The 26,885-nt window shown below is 36.3% G+C and overlaps 2 protein-coding genes, 1 long non-coding RNA gene and 1 other non-coding gene across 7 annotated transcripts; 2 read left to right on the plus strand and 2 right to left on the minus strand.

Annotated features, from left to right (window-relative positions):
• Nucleotides 1–296: 296 nt before the first annotated feature.
• simc1 (SUMO interacting motifs containing 1) lies at nucleotides 297–9,384 on the minus strand. 3 transcript variants are annotated; one of them, XM_048176679.1, is made up of 10 exons: nucleotides 8,909–9,376; nucleotides 6,509–7,747; nucleotides 5,183–5,436; nucleotides 4,891–4,960; nucleotides 4,237–4,400; nucleotides 4,037–4,129; nucleotides 3,298–3,429; nucleotides 3,037–3,193; nucleotides 2,865–2,949; nucleotides 297–573 (listed from the first exon to the last, which is right to left on the minus strand). In XM_048176679.1, exons 1-10 carry the CDS (start codon nucleotides 9,035–9,037, stop codon nucleotides 350–352), a joined length of 2,547 nt encoding a protein of 848 aa, XP_048032636.1. In that variant the 5' UTR covers nucleotides 9,038–9,376; the 3' UTR covers nucleotides 297–349. The 3 variants fall into 3 exon arrangements, with proteins under 3 accessions (XP_048032636.1, XP_048032637.1, XP_048032638.1); XM_048176680.1 differs by lacking the exon at nucleotides 8,909–9,376 and adding an exon at nucleotides 8,307–8,420; XM_048176681.1 differs by lacking the exons at nucleotides 297–573; nucleotides 3,037–3,193 and having other exon boundaries at nucleotides 2,865–2,984; nucleotides 8,909–9,384.
• Nucleotides 9,385–9,509: 125 nt separating this feature from the next.
• Nucleotides 9,510–9,581, plus strand: trnaa-ugc. The gene has a single exon. It is a non-coding gene; the product is annotated as a tRNA-Ala (tRNA).
• Nucleotides 9,582–13,083: 3,502 nt separating this feature from the next.
• On the plus strand, nucleotides 13,084–26,205 carry mmp17b (matrix metallopeptidase 17b). The gene is made up of 12 exons (XM_048177042.1): nucleotides 13,084–13,258; nucleotides 16,337–16,608; nucleotides 17,714–17,846; nucleotides 17,933–18,086; nucleotides 18,264–18,372; nucleotides 18,473–18,650; nucleotides 20,712–20,888; nucleotides 21,023–21,149; nucleotides 21,501–21,571; nucleotides 21,650–21,799; nucleotides 23,025–23,294; nucleotides 25,679–26,205. Exons 2-12 carry the CDS (start codon nucleotides 16,444–16,446, stop codon nucleotides 26,011–26,013), a joined length of 1,869 nt encoding a protein of 622 aa, XP_048032999.1. The 5' UTR covers nucleotides 13,084–13,258; nucleotides 16,337–16,443; the 3' UTR covers nucleotides 26,014–26,205.
• LOC125259415 lies at nucleotides 17,478–25,855 on the minus strand. Of its 2 annotated transcripts, none has more exons than XR_007182797.1 (5): nucleotides 25,726–25,855; nucleotides 21,629–21,759; nucleotides 18,277–18,613; nucleotides 17,920–18,059; nucleotides 17,478–17,819 (listed from the first exon to the last, which is right to left on the minus strand). It is a non-coding gene; the product is annotated as an uncharacterized LOC125259415 (long non-coding RNA). The 2 variants fall into 2 exon arrangements; XR_007182798.1 differs by having other exon boundaries at nucleotides 18,277–18,656.
• Nucleotides 26,206–26,885: the final 680 nt, after the last annotated feature.

The raw sequence follows: 26,885 nt of genomic DNA on the forward strand, positions 1-26,885 counted from the left end.
TAGCAAGATGATGTCCAGCTTATAGTTTTCAACAGTTTGGCTAATTACAAAAAGATAAAAATACAAAAGATAAATTTGTTAATGACCATACATTTTGAATAGCAGATTTAAGAGGCCGTGCAGTTGAGGTAGTAAATCCTGCATTTCCACGAGGACAGCATTACATAGCATAAATTCTGGGTTTTGCCTAAAATTGTCAACAGAATGCTTAGAATCCTTTGAAACATGACCTTGTATACCCGATAATCGCTGCTTGTGGCTATATTATTATAATTATTATAAGAACAAACACAAAATGTATAAAAAATAAATTTATTAAAAAAAATGTCAAACAAAGCAATTAAAAGGTTTAATGACTTGAAATAACACTGGACAGGTCAGTTATGTGTTCTTGTAGTTGGCATAGTAATTCCTGTGTTTCCATGGGGAGAGCTTGACCGATGTCATCTGCTGCTCGTGTCAGGAAGGCATCTGCTGCAACTTGCACAGCTGACCTTTTCACCTGATCATCCCGTGTCCAAATCGGAGCATGCATCCTATCAAAGCGCTTTGTGATGGGACAGTGTAGATGACCTGGGGGACAAAAGTTGAAAGTAGTGTAAAGAGAACATCTATTACAATAACCTTGTTTTATTACATTAACATTTCTTGCAAATGCTTAAAATTATATTTTATATTTGCCTTAAAGGTGCAGTGTGTAAATTTTAGCAGCATCTAGTGGTGAGGTTGCGAATTGCAACCAACGGCTCTGTCCACCACTCACCCCTCCCTTATGTCACCCCTCCCTTAAGCACATAGAGAAGCTACAGTGGCTGACACATGACAAAGATGTTGTCGTCTGAGATAGCAGAGAGTAGCTAGTCAAGCAATGAGGTTTCTTCTTACTTCTAACAAAGAACGGTCTCTGCTTTTACAAACCCGATTCCAAAAAAGTTGGGACACTGTACAAATTGTGAATAAAAAAGGAATGCAATAATTTACAAATCTCATAAACTTATATTTTATTCACAATAGAATATAGATAACATATCAAATGTTGAAAGTGAGACATTTTGAAATGTCATGCCAAATATTGGCTCATTTTGGATTTCATGAGAGCTACACATTCCAAAAAAGTTGGGACAGGTAGCAATAAGAGGCTGGAAAAGTTAAATGTACATATAAGGAACAGCTGGAGGACCAATTTGCAACTTATTAGGTCAATTGGCAACATGATTGGGTATAAAAAGAGCCTCTCAGAGTGGCAGTGTCTCTCAGAAGTCAAGATGGGCAGAGGATCACCAATTCCCCCAATGCTGCGGTGAAAAATAGTGGAACAATATCAGAAAGGAGTTTCTCAGAGAAAAATCGCAAAGAGTTTGAAGTTATCATCATCTACAGTGCATAATATCATCCAAAGATTCAGAGAATCTGGAACAATCTCTGTGCGTAAGGGTCAAGGCCGGAAAACCATACTGGATGCCCGTGATCTTCGGGCCCTTAGACGGCACTGCATCACATACAGGAATGCTACTGCAATGGAAATCACAACAGGGCTCAGGAATACTTCCAGAAAACATTGTCGGTGAACACAATCCACCGTGCCATTCCGTTGCCGGCTAAAACTCTATAGGTCAAAAAAGAAGCCATATCTAAACATGATCCAGAAGCGCAGGCGTTTTCCAAGGCTCATTTAAAATGGACTGTGGCAAAGTGGAAAACTGTTCTGTGGTCAGACGAATCAAAATTTGAAGTTCTTTTTTGGAAAACTGGGACGCCATGTCAGGACAAGGACAAGGACAACCAAGTTGTTATCAGCGCTCCGTTCAGAAGCCTGCATCTCTGATGGTATGGGGTTGTATGAGTGCATGTGGCAAGGGCAGCTTACACATCTGGAAAGGCACCATCAATGCTGAAAGGTATATCCAAGTTCTAGAACAACATATGCTCCCATCCAGACGTCGTCTCTTTCAGGGAAGACCTTGCATTTTCCAACATGACAATGCCAGACCACATACTGCATCAATTACAACATCATGGCTGCATAGGAGAAGGATCTGGGTACTGAAATGGCCAGCCTGCAGTCAAGATCTTTCACCCATAGAAAACATTTGGTGCATCATAAAGAGGAAGATGCGACAAAGAAGACCTAAGACAGTCTAGAAGCCTGTATTAGACAAGAATGGGACAACATTCCTATTCCTAAATTTGAGCAACTTGTCTCCTCAGTCCCCAGACGTTTGCAGACTGTTATAAAAAGAAGAGGGGATGCCACACAGTGGTAAACATGGCCTTGTCCCAACTTTTTTGAGATGTGTTGATGCCATGAAATGTAAAATCAACTTATTTTTCCCTTAAAATTATACTTGATTTTCTCAGTTTAAACATTTGATATGTCATCTATGTTGTATTCTGAATAAAATATTGAAATTTGAAACTTCCACATCATTGCGTTCTGTTTTTATTCACAATTTGTACAGTGTCCCAACTTTTTTGGAATCGGGTTTGTAATAAACCAGAAGACTACTACTACTTCTTTGTGCGTATTCAACATAGTAAAGATGAAAGCTGCCTCTAAAAACACCAACGAAGAAGAAGAACATCATAGTGACGAAACACGCTATGTAGAGCAGTTTATCCTTTTAGGGCTACTGTAGAAATATGCCGGCGTAAAATGGCGACTTAACATGTAAGGGGACCCGCGGTGTATGTAGATAGAAATGGCTCATTCTAAGGTAATAAAAACACAATGGTTCATTATGTAAGGTCTTTATACACCACCAGAAACATAGTTATGTATATTATATTCACACAATAACATTACACACTGGACCTTTAACATTATGCATTAGCTGAAAAGAGCTATGCTAGGACTAGTTTGTTACCTGTCATCACTTCTTCATAACTGAGAATCAGCATCCACAGAAGCTGAAGAAGTTCATCCCATTTCCTCCACTTCTCTGCTCCGTCCTGACACACCATGCAGGGAGATCATATCAGTTCAGCTGTTATGCAGAATAACAATTCAAAATGTTAATCTGGAATAAAAAACTTTACTGAGGGTTCGGAGGCCAATGTGGAGCTCTTAAGGTAGTGTAGCAGCAAGCTTAGAGACATGGGCAAGCGTGTCTTCTGAGAACAAGCCTCATCCAGCAGCAGCTTCAACAACTTGCATCTCAGCAGCTTGCTCTCCAGAGTACTCAACAATAAGAGTCTAAAATGAAAACTCAACATTCAATAAAGCTCTGGTCATTTAATACGTAAAAAAGTGCAACCTCTAATTGTAATATTGATTCTCTTTATTTGTTTTTTGTTCACCTTTTCTTCCTGCAAGAACACATTCTGTTAAGACAACTGAAGAGCTCTTCTGAAAGTTTGTCTGAATTGTAGGTGGGGTCCTTGTCCACCTCTACGGCCAGTGTTAACATCCTCTGAAGAGATAATACAATCCTGTAACAAAAAAGTAAATGTTTCTCTTTTACAAAGAAAGAAGGAAAGTACAATCCAAACTGTTTTTCATAGACGGTTGTTGCATGTTGTGGCCAACTATAGCTCCATTAGAATTTGCTATTTTATATTACTGTTCAAAGTTTGGGGTCTGTATGCTTTTCTGTACGCTCATCAAGGCATTTATTTGATCAAAAATACAGGAATAGTGTGTACTATTGTTACAGTTTGTAATAAAAAACTGAATTTTCATCATCATTGCTTCAGTCTTCAGTGTCACATGAATCTTCAAAAATCATTCTAATATGTTGATTTGGTGCTCAAGAAGCATTTCTTATTATTACCGATGTTTAAAACAGTTGTGCTGCTTCATATGTGTTAATATTATACATTTTTATTCAGGATTGTTTAATTTTTAGAAAAAAAATTTGAAATAGAAATCATTTGTAACATTATAAGTCTCTTTAGTGTAACTTTTGATCAATTTAATGCATCCCTGCTGAATAGAAGTATTAATTTCATAAAAAAAATAAAAAATAAAAAAAATCTTATAGACCCCAAACATTTGAACTTTAGTGTATAATGATAACAAAATTAGCACTTCATATACTTAAGACAGTTGTCCTCTTTCTTTGGATGTTCCACATCTTTTGAGTTGTTCACCGATTCATTAGCAGCATTAATCATCCAATTTATTAGATCCCTAAGAACAAGAATCACATAATTGCACACATAATACGACTATTCATTGATTATTACTGTATACAAAGTCAAGCAAAGCCGACTGCAAAAATTGGGGCTTAAACTCACCTGACTTGCCCAAATGTTTCAGGGCCACATGAAAGCATCTTCTTTGCAACGGAGTGTTGAAGACATTGAGTCCTGAGTTTAAAATGAAAGTCATCCTCTAAAACCTGCAACACATATTGCAGGAGCATGTACCGGATCTCCGTCCGTAACTTCCTAGTGTCATCCTTAAGACAAAAAGAACAAAGTGTGAAACATTTAAGAACATTAAAGTATCACTTATAAACATAAATGCTACTTAAAGGATTAGTCCACTTTCAAATAAAATATTAATTAATAATTAATTTACTCACCCCCATGTCATCCAAGATGTTCATGTCTTTCTTTCTTCAGTCGAAAAGAAATGAAGGTTTTTGATGAAAATATTCCAGGATTATTCATCTTATAGTGGCCTCCAAACAGTTGAAGGTCAAAATTACAGTTTACTGAAAACTGAAAATTACTGAAACTGTAATTTTGACCTTCAACTGTTTGGAGTCCATTGAAGTCCACTATAAGGAGAATAATCCTGGAATGTTTTCATCAAAAACCTTCAATTTCTTTTCGACTGAAGAAAGAAAGACATGAACATCTTGGATGACATGGGGGTGAGTAAATTATCAGGAAAATTTTATTTGAAAGTGAACAAATCCTTTAAATGTGCTAAAAAGTGCCTACCTGATCGTTCATAACAGACTTCATCAGTTCCCAATCCCATGGGACTGTAGATGCATCCACAGGGTGGTATCTGAACATACAAAACCAACTGAAATTATTTAATAAACATGAAGAGTAAGTTTAACAACTGAATTTTTTGTGGGGAGTTGGGGTGGGCACCACCCACCAGTGAACATCTGACTTACTCATGACTTTTTTTATGAAAACATAAAAAAAAAAATGGTAAAATACTTTTTTTAACAAATTTTTTACATGGAGAAAAAAAAGTAGTTGCAGACGTGATCCCACTTACCTCTGAGTCTTCATCAATAGGTTATACGCCTCTATGGCTAGGACATCAGGGCTCTGTGGGTCCAAGAGGATCCCCCTGAGCAGATGTTTCGTAATATCCACCGGTGGGTAATACCGAGGCTGAATGAAGTCAGAGAGCAGCTGAAGAGTGCCCTCGGGGTAATTCTCCTCAATAGTGCTGTTAACCAAACTAAGGCTCTGTCGGCACAGGGGCTCAGCGGGACCATAGTGGTCACCTTCCTCCTCATCGTCATGCTGTTAAAAACAAAAAGTGACTGAGTGAAATGTATTTCGCTATGAATACTGATTTTCACAAAAGTTTGGGGATGTTCAGGAGACAAGGCTACCATTGCTTGGCAAAATTTTGCAGGCAAAAGAGAAAATATATCAAATTTGCTATCACTCCCTTAGCCTTACTCACACAGCAGCATTAACTAGTTTTCTGAATTTTAATGCCAAGGTAATATAATGCAAAATATGGTCTTATAAATGTATATTAATTAATTAAATGTTTATAAATGTATTTTTTTTAAATAATTAAATTTGCTATTACCACCTATGCAGATACAGCTTGTGTTCAAGTTGGTCATGGAAATTCATCGCGTTCAACAGAAAACTGCTTGGTTTGAAAATTATTTCTGTGTGAGCTGTGCTTCATATATCGCTACACTATTGATGATGGACATTATACCTTTTTTGCCTGCAAAATATTGCCAAAATTTTGCCAATGTGACCATACCTTAAGGGCTGAAGTAAACAGAGTTTATGGTATGATTTGTGTTATAATGAGCTAATGTGGCTAGGCCTGTCGCAATTCTGAATTTTGTGCTGACGATTAATTGTCATACAAATAATTGCGATTAAACATTTAATTCTTTTTGTTCATGTCACTTACAATGCAAGTCTAATACATTTTTTTTTTACTTAGAATCATATATAATAAAAGTTTTTATAAAATTCATCCATATGCTGTGATTAATATAATATAATATAACTGATTAAACCCATAAACTTTCATTTCATATTATATTGTAACTTATTAAACCCACAAACCTTAATTTCATATGAAGGAAGTTCTTTGAGTACTATATAACAGTGTTTTTTATATTGGCAAAATGCGTCTGAAATTTAAACTGCACAACTATTGCAGTTATCGCAAATAATTGTGATTAGATCGAATACCCACAATCAGATGATTAATCAATAATCTTGACAGGCCTAAATGTGATTTAAGATTAGGATTTACAGTATACACAGAGTAACAATAATATAATCATTATTTTGTCAATTCAATCTACCTATTAAAGTGCATATCAAAACATCTTACCATCTGTGGAACCATTCCACCCATGCACTGACTTAATTTTCTGTACTGAGCCAGACAAATATGTTGTCTGTCTTGCGAGTTGTTTTCAGAAAGACCTGAGACAGCATTATCCAACACATTTTCATTGTTGTCATCACTGCTTGTGTCCCAAAGCCTTTCTGGGGATCCTGCATGTAAATCATTTCCCCTTAGCTCTGCTCTCTCTGAAAAGTTTGGCGGGGAGGGCTGCGAGAGGAGGAGGCTGAAGGAACTACTTGGTGAGCTCAGCGTAGATAGATCAGGGGAATGTGGCGCTGTGTCGCTGGCAAGAATCTCTGTGGAAGTGGGACTGCTAGGTTTACTCTGTCGAGATATAAGTTCAGGGCTCCAGTGGGGCGAGGCCTTAGATGAGGTAGGTATGGAGGGGGAAGAAGGTTCGGGCAGAACCTGAGTATGTAGGTCCACATTTTTGGAGATATTCATCGTTTCACCGTCATCATTTAAAGAAAGTGCATTGGACACTGATGCAGTACGAGTATCAGAAGGAAGCTCAAAAGTTTGAGGTGATGGTTGACTGTTATATGTTGTAAACGGGTGATCCTTATCTTCAGATTTATTGGATGAGTCAGAAAATATATAAGCATCGACCTCACTCGGACAGTAATATGGACTGTCAAGACTGTAAGGAGAGTGAACACTGCCTTCCCATTTCTGGTCAAGATTGTCTTCTTGGTGGGTGTCTGTGCTGCAGACAGCTGGTGTACTCAGCTGAGAGTCTTTAGTGTTCTGCGATATATCTGCAATAGAATTTTTACTCACATCATTGGAGCTGCAATGTTCCAAACACTTGTCCCAGCTCAACTGCTCAAACAAGCTTAAATTACGATTTGTGTTCCGATGCAAATGATTTTCTGTTCTTTGGAGCACGTCTGTGAAAGCGTTCTCCTGAGTGAGTGACTTAGAGATGACAGACTGCACACTGTTCCCTACAAAACACCCTGAATTAGCTACATCTTTTCCAATACTTGTTTGAGATTGTGATTCTTGAGGTTTTCCAAAAGATGCCGGTGTTACATGCACTTTCTTGTTTTTCCTTTCTACTGATGGCAGAGTCGGTGATGGATTCTGAAGCTGGACGTTGCCATAATCAGCAGGATCATCTTCACTTAAATCTATAACTTCTAAGGAGGAGCAAGTATCTCTTCTTGAGCATCTTCGCCTCGGAGGGGTGAAGTTATGGCCTGTGATATCAATGAGGACCTGAGACAAATAAACAATGAATAAAGTATTATAAATCAAGACAAATAAAATAGTATATGGAATTTTCAATGGCTTATACCATTATTGGCAAGCTCAGAACAGATGGCCAATTAATAAAATAGCATATAGACAGTCAATTATCATAATATAGTCTCCCTGAAGTTGTTTATTTTTTAAACAATGGCCGACTGCTGTACATTAAATCCCTTTCACACCAAGAACAATGACTATAGATAGTATAACCATAACTATATTAGGGTCCACACCAACTATCGTTCTGTTTATTATAAGCCCGCGCTGCAGTTATGTCGTCTGCCGGTTTAAATGCTAAATGGCTGTTAATATTTTTTATTAGCTGGGCCATTATCGTTATATTTGTGCAGTTCTTTTACATTCCGAACTAGACTTTTAAAACATAATTACCGTTATCGTTATAGTTATCGTCCTTGGTGTAAACGGGCCTTTATCCGACTTATTACACTGCTACTTAAATAAAATAAACAAATTAAATACATGGATATTAATATTTATTAAAGTTGAAATAATTTTATTAGCTTACTTGCACATAAGGCGGAGAGAAAGAACACCAACACGGGCTATGAAACGGTTCCGGAGCTACGTTTGACCAATCAGAATCACTTATTCTAAAGAGCAGCATACTAAAGATTAACACAATACTCGAAATTTACTAAAAATATTCACCAAAAATACCGGTGTTTATTTGTAACACAAGTGAAAGCTTGTTAATGTTAATCCTTCAAATGTGCAATGTTAAATATCAGCCGAATTATCGATTTATTATCGAAATAATGAAAATTAAATAAAAACAATTAAAAACAATTAATAAAATAAAATCATTTATTTCTGTTTGCATAATGTAAATTATATTTACATTAAAACTCTATAAAAAAAAACAATATATATAAAAAACTTTTAAATGTATGGATGTAACGTCACTTGCGCGCGTACCAACGTCTCCTGCATCCAATGTCCGCGCGCTATGTATAAAAAGTGAAAAGCACGTGCGGTTAGAAAGAAGTGTGTTTACACACACCCTAAACAAATCGCATTTTTGCATATGTAAACCACATGAAAGTTGCTGTTCTGGAAGCAAGACATTGAGACTCTTATTAAGACAAACTGCTTGCAAATCGTACTTACAGGTGTGACTTGGAGCCATTCTGCTCGAATGAACGGAACTGCATCTTCTTTGTCTTCGTTGTAACTACTTATAACCTCTAAATCAGAGTCGTCGTCGCTGCCCGAGCTGACACAAATAATATCCTCCATAATTCTGCCTCACCCTGTCCCAGTAACGTTAGTCATGTTTGTGCTGACAGATGTCTTGAACAACAAAATATTTGGTCCAGGAGAGAGCATGAATACATAAACACTTGTTGTCAAACAAGTCTTAACGAAAACAAAGAAGTCACGCAGGTAAAGGTCAATACTAGTGTCACGTAACGTTAAGTGGAAATGTTTTGGTTTCACTATTGTAGGATTTGACGAAGGATGAACTTCCGCAATTGTAACGTGAACGTCGGTTATGCGGAAGTGTGTTTGGATTAGTGGATTTACTGACCAGAGCGATTTATTCAACACTTGTCTGTATCCGTATGCTTTTAGTTATGCTGTACGAAACCATAGATACCTGTTTGTCAACATTATGTTTGTATATAAACTTCCAGCTTCAAAGTATATCGTGTTGTTATGCAGTTTGGTGGGAAGGACATATAGAGTCAATCTTGCCATTGCAAGAGGCGGGGATGTAGCTCAGTGGTAGAGCGCATGCTTTGCATGTATGAGGCCCCGGGTTCAATCCCCGGCATCTCCACTTTTTTTCCCCCACTCTTTCTTTGTTATCTCGAATATAACTTGGACTGTAATTTAAAAATCACGTAATTTGAAATAACGGTTTTTTAAAACGCACTTTAAAATAACGAATTCTGTTTTAATATAGGCTAATCTTAAAATGTCATTTGATTGCAAAGCTGAATTTACAGCAGTCGTTACTCCAGTCTTCATATAGTAACATAAACCTCTTTCATTCTAATATGCATTCTTATTATTATCATGGATGAAAACCTTTTCCTGCTAAATATTTTTGTGGACACCATGATACACTACCATTCAAATGTTTGGGGTTAGTAAGATTAAAAAGAAAGAAAGAAATTAATACTTTTATTCAACAAGGATGCATTAAATTGATCAAAAGTGCCAGTAAAGACATTTATAAAATTCTATTTCAAATAAATGCTATGATTATTAACTTCCTATTTATCAAAGAATCCTTAAAAATTATGATTTCCACAAAAATACTGAAATTGTTTTCAACATTGATAATAATAAGAGCCATCACTGTAAAAAAGAGTTTTTGGTTTAACTTAAAAAAAAAGTAAGTCACCTGATTGCCTTAAAATTTTGAGTTCATTGAAATAAAACATTTGAGTTAATACAATGAAGGCGATTGGTTTAATCAACAGAAACTCAAATAATTATGTTATCTTAACTACATTAATTATTGAAGTGTATTTGACAAAAGAAAAAAAAACGTTGTGATAACAAATCATGAAAATATATATATTTTTTTTTACAGTGCACCAATAATAATTGAGCCAAATCAGCATATTAAAATGATTTCTGAAGACTGGGGTAAATACTGCTGAAAATTCAGCCTTGCCATCACATGAAAACATTAAAAATATATTCATTTATAAATATATTAAAATAGAAAACAGTCCTTTTCAATTGCAACAATATTTCACAATATTAGGGGAGAGTGGGGTGATTTGTGCCAGGGGGGGAAGTAGTTCCACCCATTGTTTCTGGAAAACCATAGAAGAAATTGGTCATGTGACCACATAATTTTGAAAAGCCATCCATTATACTCATCCTCGAAAGAAGAGAGACACATGGCATGAGAGGAAAGCACATTTTAGCTCAAAAAACTGTTTAGTTCCCTTCAAAGTAAAATTTCTATGATCAAGGTTTTTTGATTGTAGTGTCTGAACAATTATAGACAAGTTTGAAAACATTTCACACTCGTTTTCGTGCTTTAGCAGGCTACACAAAGCCAGTGTTGAGCTGAAAACAGGTATTTTCATCTTCAGAAACATCTTTCTTCCTCTCCATATTGCACGAGAACTGTGACTTGCTTAATATGGAACAACCTCTAAGTAGGGTTTCCATAGACCTGGCAAATTATTCTGTCTGAGATTGATACCAGTTATCTAAAAAGACATGGATAAACAAACAAACATTTTCTTAGAAAAACTAAAATTCTAAAAACTAAAATGTTTATTCTACTGAAATCTTACTGATATGTCACTTGCATAATAATTTGGAACACGGTGTATACTTTTATCTATCTATTGCATCTATTGCCAAGGCCTTTTTGCCTGAAATGATTCACAGATATCATATATTGTGTATTTAAGTTTTTTGTGTTTTCCCAAAAACTACAAAATATGACTTATTCCAACAGTTTAATAGGGTGACAATATCTAAATAAACCTTAAATGAGTAATTTTGTATTGAATTTGTCTTGCTTTCATATAGCATTACAGCTCAAAACATTAAAATGTTCCGTTTTACTTCAGAAATGACTGGCACAATTTACCCCAACGTATTCTCCCCAAAGGTACAACTTACCCCGCACCAGGGGCAAGTTGTGCCACAAGCTATATTTCTGAAACAATTTATTTCAGATCAAAAGTTATTGTTCTCAGGCATGCACCACAACCTGAAATATGTGTACATTCTTAAGTTGAAGGCATTACTGCCATGGCCTCACTTTAAAGTCACTTTGAGTAAAAACTGGCACAACTCACCCCACTTTCCCCCTACATGTTTTTACTGTATTTAGATCAAATAAATGCAGCATTGGTTCTGCATAAGATACTTCTTTATAAAACTATTTATTACAAACTTTTGAATGGTAGTGTATATTTATATCAAACACAATACTTTTCGCCTGAACAGGAGGATGAGTGACTCCTCAGTATAAATGGTGAGCTCAGTCTGGATGTTGTGGTATTAGTCAGAGGTGACCATAGTAAAGAATTCCAGTGCCGCCCCTAATGAGAGCGCTGTTGAGGCCCATGTCCTGGGTGCACAATGAATATCTGTACTGTCAAGTTCCTCTAAAGGGGTCGCAGTTGTCCTGGAGACAAGGAAGTGCACTTGGCCTTTTGTGGCTCTTGATCACTCTCTTTTTGAACACACACATCCATTCACACACAAACTTCCTTGTGCATCTTTCTAAAAATACAGTGAACACATCTGCCCCTCTCTCCCGCACACTTTGACATGTGGGTCAAAATCATTATAGGACAACAAGGCATTAATCCACACTATGCTTATTCAGCTCATTCTCTCTCTCTCTCTCTCTCTCTCTCTCTCTCTCTGGAAAGTTGTTTGTAAAAAAAAAAAAAAAAACAGTTTATAAAATTACCAGTATATGCAATTTTAAAGCTATTAAAAGCTGTAATATCTCAATAAGATCGAGCACCGAGGTGATAAGGTTTCTGACCCTTTTGACAGGTTATACTCTGAGAAGTTTAACAGATCAGGAGGTCAAATACACAACATTCAGCACACACCTCTGTTGCCCATGCAAGTATGCTTTTCAAATCCAGCTATTCCCCTGGAACTCACACAGTACTATCCAGCAAAAAGACAGATAGCCCATCTGGAAATGTGCTTTCGCTCTTGCATTTTGCCACGATACACAAACTACAAGTTAACCTCCACACAGAAATCCCAGTTTAATTTTTTTTTTTTTTTTTCTGTGTTTAATTTATTTTATGTGCACCAACAATATTTTAAATGCTTTGTCACAAAAAAAAAAGTTGTGCATCTCAGTCTGGAATGTTGTAAGAGACCAAACGGCAACAATGCATTTAGCTAGATCTGTTCAAATCTTCGTTTTTAATTTTTTTTTAATCCTTTCGTTAAGAGGATTTAATCCAAACATATCCACAACTACACAAGCCCAAAGATAAAGTGAAACCCTAATCCGGCAGTTGACTTACATCTCACTGCAAAGGATCTATAACTATGTAAATGTTCTTATACTGTGTCAAGAATCACATTCATGTTTTATCCATTAATTAATTGTATGTGATGAAATCTATGAGACATTTGAGCTTTGAATATAAAGTATAGGAAATTTGGCAGAAAGTGGACAGACGTGTGGAGCTAAGCATGTCTCTAAATCTCCTCACTGGATATAAAGAGGCTTTTTCACACTGGTATCTTCCAAACACACAGAGAGAGAGAGAGTGTGTGAGCAAATGCCCAATGCACTTAGCAAGGGAGGGTTGGTACGTTATTGAGGGGGGTATTAGGAGTCCATTGTGCGAGTGCAGAGGCAGAAGGAGAGAGAGAGGGGTTGGGGGGGGGGGGGGTGAGGAGATGAGAGGAACACATCTGTTCAGGAACAGAGGAGGAGGACAAGCACGACAGAGCACACAAGTGCAAAGGAAGAAAGAGACAGAAGTTGTTTGGAAGGTAAGCATGTCCCAATTTTGAATGAGTTCATCATCTTTGCATAACACTGTAATTGTAACTTTTCTTTGGTGTCGTCTGAATATTTTGAGCTTTTTAAATTACATTACAATGATTCAGGATTCATTGTTATGTCTTATAAATTGCCTTTATTGCAGAGTATTATGGCTTTAAGTGAATGCAAGCTCTTAATAAATGCAACCCAAGGATTACTTGTGGCTAAAATCTATTAGAATGTATTACCACTCCTTGATTCCCATGTCAACAGATTTCAGAACAGATTGTGTTAGAGCATGTATAAGTGTAACACTTCTTCAAATTTCTTTCATGTTTTCAGAAAAATTTTAGCCTAAAGCTTTGAATCCACGCACCCAGGAAACACTTGTAATATACAAATTGGCACAGGACTTTATAATTTTAGCCTAAAGCTTTGAAATTTACCCTCAAACATCTTTGACATGTTAGCCATCATTACTTGTGTCTATTCATTTTAAGTCAGAAACAGTTAAACTCGAAGTACACAAAGGTTTCTTTCCTATCATTTAGTCTGCATTATTGTAATGGCATCATGTGATAATTGTAACAGTAAATGATAATGTGCAGAATGCAGATATATCATTTATTTCTACATAGCGTTTAAAACATATTTAAATAGATATCCTCCACAGGCTTTATTACATGACTTCAGGTATTATGAGAACACAGAGCAAGACAAGTGATTGTAAATACATGTTAAATGAAATACAGTCAAACCAAAAATTATGCAGACGTTTTTGATATTTTTGGTATATTTTTACTAGTGGGTGCAGGATACTATAGTTCATTTATGTAAGTGAGGATAGCAAAATAAACTGTGACATATTATACCCAAAAATTCTTCATACAGTGGACTACCAGTAAAATTGATAAAAATTTGGAACCAAAAATTCAGACACTTTGACCTGACCATGTTTTGCTTAAGAGTTATCTATTTTTTTCTGACACAGTTTAACTCTGAGATCTTGTCATATTTTATTACCATTTTATTAAACTATAGTGAATAAATATAGTGTTTTAATGAAATGTTCAAGGTAATATATATATATATATAAAATTACCTTGAACATTTCATTAAAACGCTATATTTATTCACTATAGTTTAATATATATATATATATATATATATATATATATATATATATATATATATATATATATATATATATATATATATATATATATATATATATATATATATATATATATTTATTATACACACTACCGCTCAAAAGTTTGGGATCGGTAAGATTTTTAATGTTTTTAAAAGAAGTTTTGTCTGCTCACCAAGGCTTAATTTATTTAATTAAAAATACAGTAAAAACAGTAATATTGTGAAAAAATATTACAATTTAAAATAACTGTTTTCTATTTGAATATATTTTACAAAGTAATTTATTCTCGTGATGGCAAAGCTGAATTTTCAGCATCATTACTCCAGTCTTCAGTGTCACATGATCCTTCAGAAATCATTCTAATATGCTGATTAGTTCCTCAAGAAATATTTGTTATTATTATCAATGTTGAAAACAGTTGTGTACTTTTTTTCAGGATTCCTTGATGAATAGAAAGTTGAAAAGAACAGCATTTATCTAAAATACAAAGCTTTTGTAACATTTTACACTACTGTTCAAAAGTTTGGGGTCAGTAAGAATTTTTATTAATTTTTATTAATATTTTTTTGAAAAGAAATTAAAGAAATGAATACTTTTATTCAGCAAGGATGCATTAAATCAATCAAAAGTGACAGTAAATACATTTATGATGTTACAAAAGATTAGATTTCAGATAAACACTGTTCTTTTGAACTTTCTATTCATCAAAGAATCCTGAAAAAAAAATATTGTACACAAATATTTTGTACAATTGTAAACAATAAATGTTTCTTGAGCAGCAAATCAGCATATTAGAATGATTTCTGAAGGATCATGTGACCCTGAAGACTGGATTAACGATGCTGAAAATTCAGCTTTGCCATCACAAGAATAAATTACATTTTAAAATATTTTCAAATAGAAAACAGTCATTTTAAATTGTAATAATATTTCACAATATTACTGTTTTTACTGTATTTTTAATTAAGTAAATGCACCCTTTGTGAGCAGACGAAACTTCTTTTAAAAACATTAAAAATCTTACCGATCCCAAACTTTTGAGTGGTAGTGTGTGTGTGTATATATATATATATATATATATATATATATATATATATATATATATATATATATATATTTTTTTTTTTTTTTATTTATTTTTTTTATTTTTTTTTTGTGTGTGTGCGTGCGTGTATAATTTACACTGTCCTCTACATACATACACACATCTGGAACGGTCATTATTTTGTGACAAGGTTAAGAGATTGAATTGCAGATTGTAAATGACACGTGCGGGTGCATTGTGCATTACGTTATTGTATTTATTGAGCGTTACATTTATGCGGGTTCTCCCATACTGTCTTTCTGTGACTGGGTCAATGTCTCATCACTCAGACACTCATGATTTCATACACATTTACATGCGTACTTGTGTCTCTGCCCATTTTTCCCGTCAGACCCTTTTATACACTGTCCTCTGTCCTTGTCCCCTGAGACTGCAGTGTTTTCCTTTAATTCCATTATTCCATAACTCTTCTTTTCCATGCCCCAGTCCCCCATTCCCCCATCCCTCCTACTCTTACAACCCGCCATCTCCCACATCGTCTCATTTCTTTAATGAAATGACACCTGCTTATTTAATTAAAGCCCCACATCCGCTGTGCTTGTCCTCTTTTCCTTTAAAATGAAACACAACCTCTGCAGCCTTTTCATCCTTCTCTCTTTGATACTAGCCATCTGCAATTCAATCACGCAGTTTTACAACCAAAGCAGTCAGCAGTGTAGTACAGTATAAATTATTTTGGGACTGAAAGAGGTCCTAAGTTAAGAAATCCCTTGTAATGAGATTGCACCACTGATTTAATGTATATTCTTTTAGCAAGTTGTTGTCATTGTTTAGAACACAAAATTGTATAATCATTACTAAATTATCTCCAAACTGAATTTACAGTGCTGGCATCAATTCTTTAAGTCCTCAACACAAGAGAGGCCACCATCTCGGTTTCGGCAAAGATGACGGCGTGAAGAGGAGGAGTGACATTGGGTAACATTGGTATTATGGCGATGTTTTGGACAGCAGTTGTTTTTTACATGTGTGGACGTATAGTGGAAGTTCATGGAACGGCTGATAAAGATGCACTGCCAACCAGTTTGGCAAGAACAGTTACATCTACCACTTTACCCACTGTCATACCCACAGAAGATGAGAGCATTAAACTTGTGGTGAGAATGTCTCTTGAACTTATTAAACAATTCAGTTGGAAAAGATTTTTCTTTGTTGAAGTGTTCCATTAAAAGTCAACATGACCCTATTTCCTTACCCATTCCCTTCCTTTTCTTATCCTTTATGTACCTTTTTAGACTTATTGTGCATGATTCATTGAGTTTATTTGCATAATATTCATAAGCAAAATGTAACGATTTAAACGATTTTTGCTTTTAAGGTCACATCACAAACTCCTCAATATTAATTTGTCATCAAATATCCTGTTTTAATTTTAATTATGTTATAAAAGTAAACTGGGTTGCAGTTGAATTTTTTTATTGCTTTTTTAATTATTCAAATAGAATATAAACTCAATATGTATATATATATATATATATATATATATATATATATATATATATATATATATATATATATATATATATATATATATATATATATATATATATTTATTTATATGGAAAAGTAATGCATGCTTTTTTTTAAAAATATTCTTTTATACAAATTTCAAGAATGATTCTTTTTTTGAATTTATTACAACTGCGTTACATAATTTTCTACAATTCCCATAAATGATTAACAATGCACAATTTGAAATTATAACATTCCATGACCAAGTTTGGGGTCATTTAGATTTTTTTTTATGTTTTTGAAGTCTCTTATGCTCACCAAGGCTGCATTTATTTGATCAAAAATGTAATAAAAACAGCAATATTGTGAAATATTATTACAATTTAAAATAACAGTTTTCTATTAGAATATATTTTAAAATATAATTTATTCTTATGATGCAAAGCTGAATTTTCAGTATCATTACTCGAGTCTTCAGTGTCACATGATCCTTCAGAAATAATACTAATATGCTGATTTGCTGCTCAAGAAACATTTATTGTTATCAATGTCGAACAGTTTGGCCGCTTAATATTTTTATGGAAACTGTCATGTATTTTTTCAGGATTCATTTTATCAGCATTATTGTAAATAGTATTCTTTTAAATAGAAATCTCTTGTAACAGTTTAGAAGTGTTTACTGATCAATTAAAAGCATCCTTGCGGAATAAAAGTATTAATTTCTTTCAAAAATGTTGTTCTGTTTGGCAGGATTGGCTCACCAAGTATGGATACCTCCCACCCCCTGATCCCTCTACAGGTCAGTTACAGGCCTGGACAGCTGTCACTCAAGCAGTGAAGAAAATGCAGAGGTTTGCTGGTTTGGACGACACAGGAGTCTTAGGTATGAACAACAATTTTTTCCCCCACTCTTTTTAAATCTCAGTCTTATTTAATGCCTTCCTTATTTCCCTCACCTTTCCGTCACAGATGAAGAGACTGTTCAATTGATGCAGACACCCCGTTGTTCACTTCCGGATGAGGATGATCAAACCATCCAGCTATCAGCATTACACAGTGATATGGAAAATCAAAGGATGAAAAGAGCAGTTTCTACCTGGACAAGAAGAAATATCAACTGGAGGTTAGACTAATTATTTTACCAGTTGTGTTTTTCTTCCTGCTTTTTCTTTCCTGTCTGCCTTAACTTACTTAATAGTTACTTTATAGTCTAAAAATCTTAGAAAAAGATTAAAAACACATACGAAAGAGTAAACATTTTTGTTATTAGTCCAACTCTCTTATTCTTCATTTTTCTCAGGCTGCGCTCTTACCCATTATCTTCTAAACTGTCCCGTGAAATGATTCGCTCCCTTGTGTACTATGCACTCCGAGTGTGGGCCGATCCAACAATGCTTGAGTTCCATGAGGTTATGGCTACTTTTTAAAACTTTCAGTCACATTGACCTTAATATGCGTTCATGTTTTTGTGTACATGTTTTTGACTACATGTTAAACTATTTCAAATAGGTGCGAGGACCAGAAGGGGCGGATCTCCAAATAGATTTCTTGCATGGTCCTCATGGAGATGGATATCCCTTTGATGGAGCGGGTGGATCTGTTGGCCATGCCTTCTTTCCATCAGACCCAGACAGGGCAGGTGGAGTTCACCTGGATGCAGAGGAAGAATGGGCCTTCAGACAACCAGGTAATTCTGCAAAACACTCATAGATAAGAAATAATGTAAAAACCAACAGGGTAGATCAGTACATTATCCACTGATAATAAAATATTTGCCAATAACTTTCATGTTTTGGCCAAAAATGAAATCAATTGTTTTGCTACAAGCGAATTTAAGCTTCACAAAATTATAATATGAAAGACAAATTTTATTTTATCAAATTTAACAGCTATTAAATAATTAGTGTTTTTAAAGATTAGCCTCCCCAACTAAAGCCCTGGGTATACTTCGTTTTTATACACTTAAAGGCTTAGTTCACCAAAAAATGAAAATTCTGTCATTTATTACTTACCCTCATGCCGTTCCACACCCGTAAGACCTTTGTTAATCTTCAGAACACAAATTAAGATATTTTAGTTGAAATCCAATAGCTCCGTGAGGCCTCCATAGGAAGCAATGGACACGTCCTCTCTCAAGATCCATAAAGTTACTAAAAACATTTTTAAATCGGTTCATTTGAGTTCAGTGGTTCAATATTAATATTATAAAGCGACGAGAAAATTGAGCGCCAAAAAAAAACTAAATAACGACTTATTTAGTGATGGCCGATTTCAAAACACTGCTTCAGGAAGCATCGGAGCACAGATGAATCAGTGTATCGAATCTGCTGTTCGGAGCGCCAAAGTCACGTGATTTCAGCCGTTGGAAGTTTGACACACAAACTGAATCATGATTCGACACACTGATTCATTTTTGCTCCGATGCTTCATGAAGCAGTGTTTTGAAATCGGCCATCACTAAATATTCTCGTCACTTTATAATATTAATACTGAACCACTGTACTCACATGAACCGATTTAAATATGTTTTTACTACCTTTATGGATCTTGAGAGAGGAAGTGTCATTGCTCCCTATGGAGGTCTCACGGAGCTATCGGATTTCAACTAAAATATCTTAATTTGTGTTCTGAAGATTAACGAAGGTCTTACGGGTGTGGAACGGCATGAGGGTAAGTAATAAATGACAGAATTTTCATTTTTTGGTGAACTAACCCTTTGCTTAAGGTGCGTTTACCCCATGTCGTAATTACACAATGACTACACGGAGCTGTTTACATCCTCAAACACGGAATTATGCATTTCTATGGCAACTCTATCAATGCCCATATGAATCTGCAGCGGTCAGGTGGTACAGCGATCATGTGGTACAAGTCAGAGCTCTCCGAAAACTCTCAGTTTACAAGTTGTAATTACAAAATTCTACGAGGACATGAATGCTTTTTACAAGCTGCAATCTCATAAGTACAGTAATTACGACATGGCGTGAATGCACCCTTAATCTAAATGTAAAATAGGATGAAATTAGCACAATTAAGTATCCAATATCAGCTGATTTATATCCAGTATTAATAATAACTTAAAGGGGCCATATTATGCACTTTTACAAAGTCTTGATTTTGTCTTTGAGGTCTACTAGAATAGGTTTTCAAGCTTGAATAATTATTTTTTCACATATTTTACATTGTTGCAACACCTCTCTTCCCAGTCTGTCAGTAACGCTCTGGGGTGCGTTTCTCAAAGCGAACTATGGTCGCAAGTTGCGTCGTTACCAACAGAGTTCAATGGGACTTACAACCATAGTTGACTAACGATGCTTTCGGGAAACACCCCTGTTTAGTTCTGGTCTCTATGAAGCCCCTCCTTCCAAAAAGCACAGTGTGCTCTGATTGGTTGGTTGGATCAGTGTGTTGTGATTGGTCAACCAGAAAATGTCACGCCCCTCACCATAACCGCAAGTTTCAACACACTACCGATGCAACTCAACCAGGCCTTACTCATTTTAGTCTCCCTTGGGCGGGAATTTTTTAAATGAGGAATACTGTAAAGTGCGAAAACTCAAGACTACAGTGGAGGCGTTTCTGGGAGTTCAGAAACAGTGCTTCTTGATATAGAGAATAACTCTTCCTTTGGAAAATGGACATTATGCTTTGTAACTTTGTAGACCTTTTTCATGCTCAAACAGCAACATTACACAAAGAAAATTTTAAATGTAAAAAAGCATTTTTAGCTCTTAATGTTTACACACAGCAACTGAGGGCACAGATCTGTTCACGGTGCTGGTGCATGAACTTGGCCATGCCCTCGGACTGACGCATTCATCAGCACGGCAATCTGTAATGCGTCCATACTACCAGGGGCCCCTGGGAGACCCACTACACTTCAGCCTGGGACATCACGACCTTCAACACATCACAGCCCTTTATGGTAACTGTCATTAAACTCCTCGTTTGGAATCTCTTTTCGGCAATTATAGCTCATGGGATTCATGTGAAATATAATGTACATGAAACTCAAATGATCTATTCTGCATGTGTGTTTGTGTCTGTTTATGAATTCAGGTAAGAGGGGTAACCATATTCCAACTGACAGACCTCTTGTTGTGACAGAAGCTCAACCGCGTCATCGACATGGAGGAATACACAGACTCACACACATGTACAGACATGCACACAGTCATTTGGACAAGTAAGAGATGATTGATTAAACTTTTTGAATTCAACATCAAAGTTGTAAATAAAACAAAGATTATTGGAGTACATTTTAAATCATTTAATTTAGATTACCAGATACCAGACTTATAAGTAGTTTGAAAACAGCAAAGGAGATGCATAACGAATAAAATCAATATGCGTTCTGAAATCGTCTCAAAATATCAAACATGTATGACATCCTCCAACTAGATGGAATCATAGTTTGAAGCTAAAAAATATGAGTCTTTGGCCATCATACACTGTATGATTTTCTGTGAAATCTGTCAACTAAGATTGCCCAAAATTTGCAGACTGAAAAACATTGTCTCACTTTGTCTCAATCAAGTTCTGTGGATCGCTGTAACACCAGTTTTGATGCAGTTGCCAAGATTCGAGGAGAGATTTTCTTCTTCAAAGGTAGATATTTGAAGTGTTTAAATAATTTAGGGATAATTTATGGAGTTACTCTCTTACCCTTCCTCACACATTTTGCAGGGCAGAACATGTGGAGAGTGAGCAGAGGTGGTCTCGTGTCAGTCAGAGCTGTTCCTGTACAGAGACTTTGGTCGGCTCTTCCGTCTTCACTGCCTCCACTGCGAGCCGTTCTGGAGAGACACACAGATCATGCCATCATCTTTATCAGTGGTCAGTTTCCCAACACAATCATGTCACAAACCCACATTTTTGTGCTAATTTCAGTTTGTACACCCCATTTTTTGGGAGTTCATTAATATAACCTAAAGATTAAAGATTTATTTTACTTGGCCTCAATGCAAAGAACAAAAATATAAGTGCAAATGTGATATTATAATCATAAATGGATGCTGCCTTATTGGGACCTTACTTTTCCCTATCTCTAAAGCAAACCTCTACACGTATTTCCACTTTTCAAATATTTTTTTCTTTTTCAAATAAATGTCTCTCCGAACCGATATGTGATGAGAAAAGGAAGAAGAATGGCATCGGAAAAAGGTGGATTTGGTTGTGTCAAAAACTAAATCCTCTATCCTTACTTTCCATGCCATTGTTTCTGTTACAAAATGGATTTCTTTTGTAATTTGGCCTGGCTTAAACAGACAGTGGTGGGCGGAGCTAGTGTAAATAGCTTTTGCCAACAAAATGGGCTATTTGCACGAGTGTCTATTTGTAAATTGACACTCTGTAAAAATATACCTTAAATATCCACAAAAAAAATGAAAACACACTTTTCAGATCGTTCCTACACCCCTGCTACTTTTATGTGTGTTAAAGGTGCTACAGAGGATGTTTTGTTTTATACATTTTTGCAATATTACTTAAAACTGTCTTTACTAACTGATAAAAGACCATTTATTAGGTGCACTGAAAGGAATAATATTAATATACATCATCTATGCACGAGGTAGGGCCTTAAAAACATCAGCGTAAATCGCGTAAATGATTGGCCCTCTGGCTTGTCAATCACTGCCATTACGTTCCTTGTGAGAGACGTGCACGGATTGGCCCTCTGGCTTGTCAATCACTGCCATCGTGAGACGTGCGTGCTCCAGTAACTTTCCACAGGCGCTGCATGCAATGTTTTTGCCAGGAGTAACAACTGCAGATTATGAGTTACCAGCGGTGAGTCCGACATAATAAATCCACTAACACGACACAGCGAATGCCGGTGGTAAACAAACACTCGTGTTCCAATACTCGTGCACGAGTTTTGGGAGGCGTTCCCTCAAAACGAGCTGTGAAGGAGGGGGGGTGTTCTTACGCATGCGCTCATTTCAAAAACTCACTAACAGTCTTTGGTTTCTCAGTCGTCAAAAAACATCCTCTGTAGCACCTTTATGTTACACCAATTTACCAACACCAGTTTAGTAAATTATTAAATACACATGTTTAGGTTCCCAGGTTTGGCTGTTCAAGGATCTGTCACTCCAAGAGGGTTTCCCTCAGCCTCTGTCTACTCTGGCTCCAGAGGACTCAGAGGGACGGTGGCAAGGATTACACTGGGACCCTACGCATGGTGTGGTGTGGGGGTCTGTGAAAAAGGATGGAGAGAAAGGAGAAAGCCCAGAGGAAAGCGATGTCTGGAGAGAGCTTATTGATGGAGGAGTGAATGGAATCATCACTGAGAATGATGACGAAAGAGAAAGTGCTAGAGACTTTAAGGGTGTGTTGCTTTTAGAATATACACAGTGCTTTGCGCAAGTATTCGTACCCATTCATTTTTTCGCATTTTGTTATGTTGCTGTCTTATGTTCAACAAATAAATTGTCACATCAATCTACACTCCATACACCATAATGTCAAAGCAAAACTATGCAAATGTATTAAAAATTATTTTTAAAAAAAAACAAATAAATAATCACATTTCATAAGTATTATTAACCTTTTCTGGGACACTTGAAATTTAGCTGAGTAGCATTACGCTTTTAGATGTTACTTCGAGTGGAGTTAACCTGTGGCAAATTCAATTGAATTGGTATGATTTAGAAAGGCACACATCTCTCAATAAAAGGACTAACAGCTGAAAACGCATATCAAAAACTAAAGCCAGGAGGTCAAAGGAACAGGATTGTAGAGCTCAGAGACAGGATTGTATCAAGACACAGATCTGGGAAAGGCTACAAAAATTCTGCTGCATTGAGGCTTCACAGAAACTTGTAGCCTCCATAATCCTTAATGGAAGTTTTTAACAACTAGGAGTCTTCCTAGAGCTGACCTCCTGGACAAACTGAGCAATTGATGGAGAAGGGCCTTGGTTAGAGTGGTGACCAAGAAGCTGATGGTCACTCTGGTTGAGCTCCATGGTCATATATGGAGATGGAAGAAACTTAACAGAAGGACAAACATCACTGCAACACTCCACTGATCTGTGCTTTATGGCTGAGTGGCGAGACTCAAGCCTATCCTCATTGAAGACACATGAAGTGACTGGGGGACTCGTCAGGGTAAAAGAAAAGCTCAATACAGCAAAATATAGAGACAGCCTTAATGAAAACCTAGTCCAGAGCATTCATAACCTCGGAATGGACAGAAGGTTCACCTTCCAAAAGGACAATGACCCCAAGCACACAACTATGCAAGAGTGGCCTTTGGACAACTCTGTGAATGTCCTTGAGTGGCCCAGCCAGAGCCCGAACTTGAACCTAATCAAACATCTCTGGAGAAACTTAAAAAAATCTATCAACCAACAGTCACCATCCAACCTGACAGTGCTTGAGATGATCTGAGGAGAAAAACAAAGGGCAGAAAAATCACCAAATGCAGATGTGAAAAGCTCAAAAAGACTTGAGACTGTAAAGGTGCTTCAACTAAGTATGGAGTTAAGGGTACAAATACTTATGCAATGTACTTATTTCAGTTTTTTCCTTTTTAAAAAATTTGCAAAGTTGTCACAAATCTTTTTTTTTTTTTTTTTTTGCTTTGTCATATAGCTATGGAGAGTAGATTGATGTGAAAAAACAAGTAATTGAAAGTATTTTAACATAAGGCAGGAACATAAAAATGCGGAAAAATGTAAAGCCCGGAACACACCAAGCAGACGCCGACGAACTAGTGGCGACGAAAGCAGACTGTGGGTTTGGCTCACGTCGGCAGCATCCGGGTCCAAAGTTGCCCTGATGCACCAAACCGACGCTCGACACCCGACGGCCAAGTAGCATGTCCATTCTGCATCTGCTTAAGAAGAAATGCCCTTCCATACCAGCAGCTGGCAGTAGCTAAACAGCCAATCAGAATGATCAGATGGCCCAACTGACCGACGAGCTCCGACGCCGATTCAACGTCAAGTCGGCTGAAAAAAAGCCAAGGAGGACCAACTTCAGTCGACAGTGCAGAACACACAGAGAAAACTTAAGCCCGGGATACACTGCACGATTTTAGCCATCCTATAAGATTGTTACTTTATCACACTGTGCGACATGGATCTATTAAAATTGGGTACGACATGCATGTAGACTGTATGATGATGACACCTAATGACGCGTAGGCTACGATGCAAGTTTCTATAGAAGAATAAAACGTCATCAGCATGCGCTATTGGTAAATAAAAAGACCATGTTTTTATGTTTTTATGTGTACTGAAAAAAAAGGAAGCAGCGAAAGAAGAAAGGAAAAGACCTTGAGGTTAAGTTTTAAGTTGTAGAGCCATGTCGCGTTGATTTCATGTCGCATTTTTACTAGCTGGTCAGTAGACATAGGTCATAGTAGCAAACACACTGTGCATTGATCATGCTGAATTTCTGACACTGTCTTTGGTCTCAAGACCAGGAAAACAGCCTTCTTTGAACCTCTCTCACTGTACGACATAGGACCACCAATTAAGAGCCACAATCACAGAAATCAGCAAAAATCGTGCAGTGTATCAGGGCTTTAGTTGGCAGATGAACAAAAACTGCCTGACGGCCAACCGTCGGCTTGGTGTGTTTTGGGCTTAAGGGGTAAAAATATTTTTACAAGGCACTGTATATACAATACTGCATTGCATGTGGATGTATGTGTAACAGTGTTTGACAGCACTAATGATTTTTTTTTATCCTCGACGTCAATCAGGTTCAACCTATGTTTTCAAAGGCAATTCCTATTGGAAATTTACTCACCCAGGCTCAGCCCCTGAAGAAGGATACCCCCGGCTTCTGGCCACCGATTGGTTGGACTGTCCTCGGCCGTCCTCTTACAGCCCCGGTGATATCTCTTTGATCTCCCACTATGGTCAACAGGAGCTTCATGAGCAGAAAGGGCAAAGAATAATCGACCAGATCAGGCACAAAGACAAAAGAAGAGAAAAACCTCATCACTGGGAATGTCCATGTCTAAACAGTGCAGTGACTCAAAATGAACCTATTTTACTACTGTCCATTTTATTTCTGATCAATGTGATTTGTTAACGGTCACTTTAATTTTTTCCACATCCAAGTTCACAAATCATACCCAAAAATGACTTACACTGCCCGGACAAAAGAAAAAAAGTTGATAACATCACAACATTTATTTCCATCGAGAGGTGCATAATTTTTTGGTCAAGATCTTGTATTGACAATGCAAGAGGTGAGCACTCTGTAAAGTCTCCTCCAGAACATCCAAAAAACTTACACTGAGGTTAAGGTCAGTGCCAATTCACATGTGAAAATGATTCTTCATGCTCCCTCCCAACTAACAATTCTTTCACAGTTTGAGCCTGATGAATCTTGACATTGTCATCCTGGAATATGGCCATGATACATCTTAATACATGGTTGTTTAAGAAATGAAAAGCTACACACTCCATCTTTTAGGGTTAAAAGAACTGTTGCCAAACATATAACATAGAAACATAATAATCACTGTAATAATGATCCATCCATAGATTCTAAAGTATTTGCCTATTAAAATCCAAAAAGCTACTTTTTTTTTTTGGCCAGGCAGTATATTTTCCTTGATTTTCAATCTCTGAAGACGCACATTAAAATAGTTGGAAAGATGAGTTCTAACAACCATCAAATTCAGAGAAAATTCTGTTGTTATATGTACAATAACTCCAAACCTAAATGCTAGCTTTATTTCTGTATTGATTCCAGTTTTAGTTGCTAAAACTCCTTAGAATTAAAAAGTTAGTTCAGATCAAACCTCATGTGACATAAAACCTCATAAAACAAACATCACCAAAATACCTGATGTTAATGATTTACAGTTCAGAGAGTCTGTCTGCTCACCAAAGCTTATAAACGGAGGCAAATAATATTGTGCTAGACTTTAAAAATATAATATTATATACATATTT

Source organism: Megalobrama amblycephala, linkage group LG23 (genome assembly GCF_018812025.1).
Source record: "Megalobrama amblycephala isolate DHTTF-2021 linkage group LG23, ASM1881202v1, whole genome shotgun sequence".
Lineage (NCBI taxonomy): Eukaryota > Metazoa > Chordata > Actinopteri > Cypriniformes > Xenocyprididae > Megalobrama > Megalobrama amblycephala.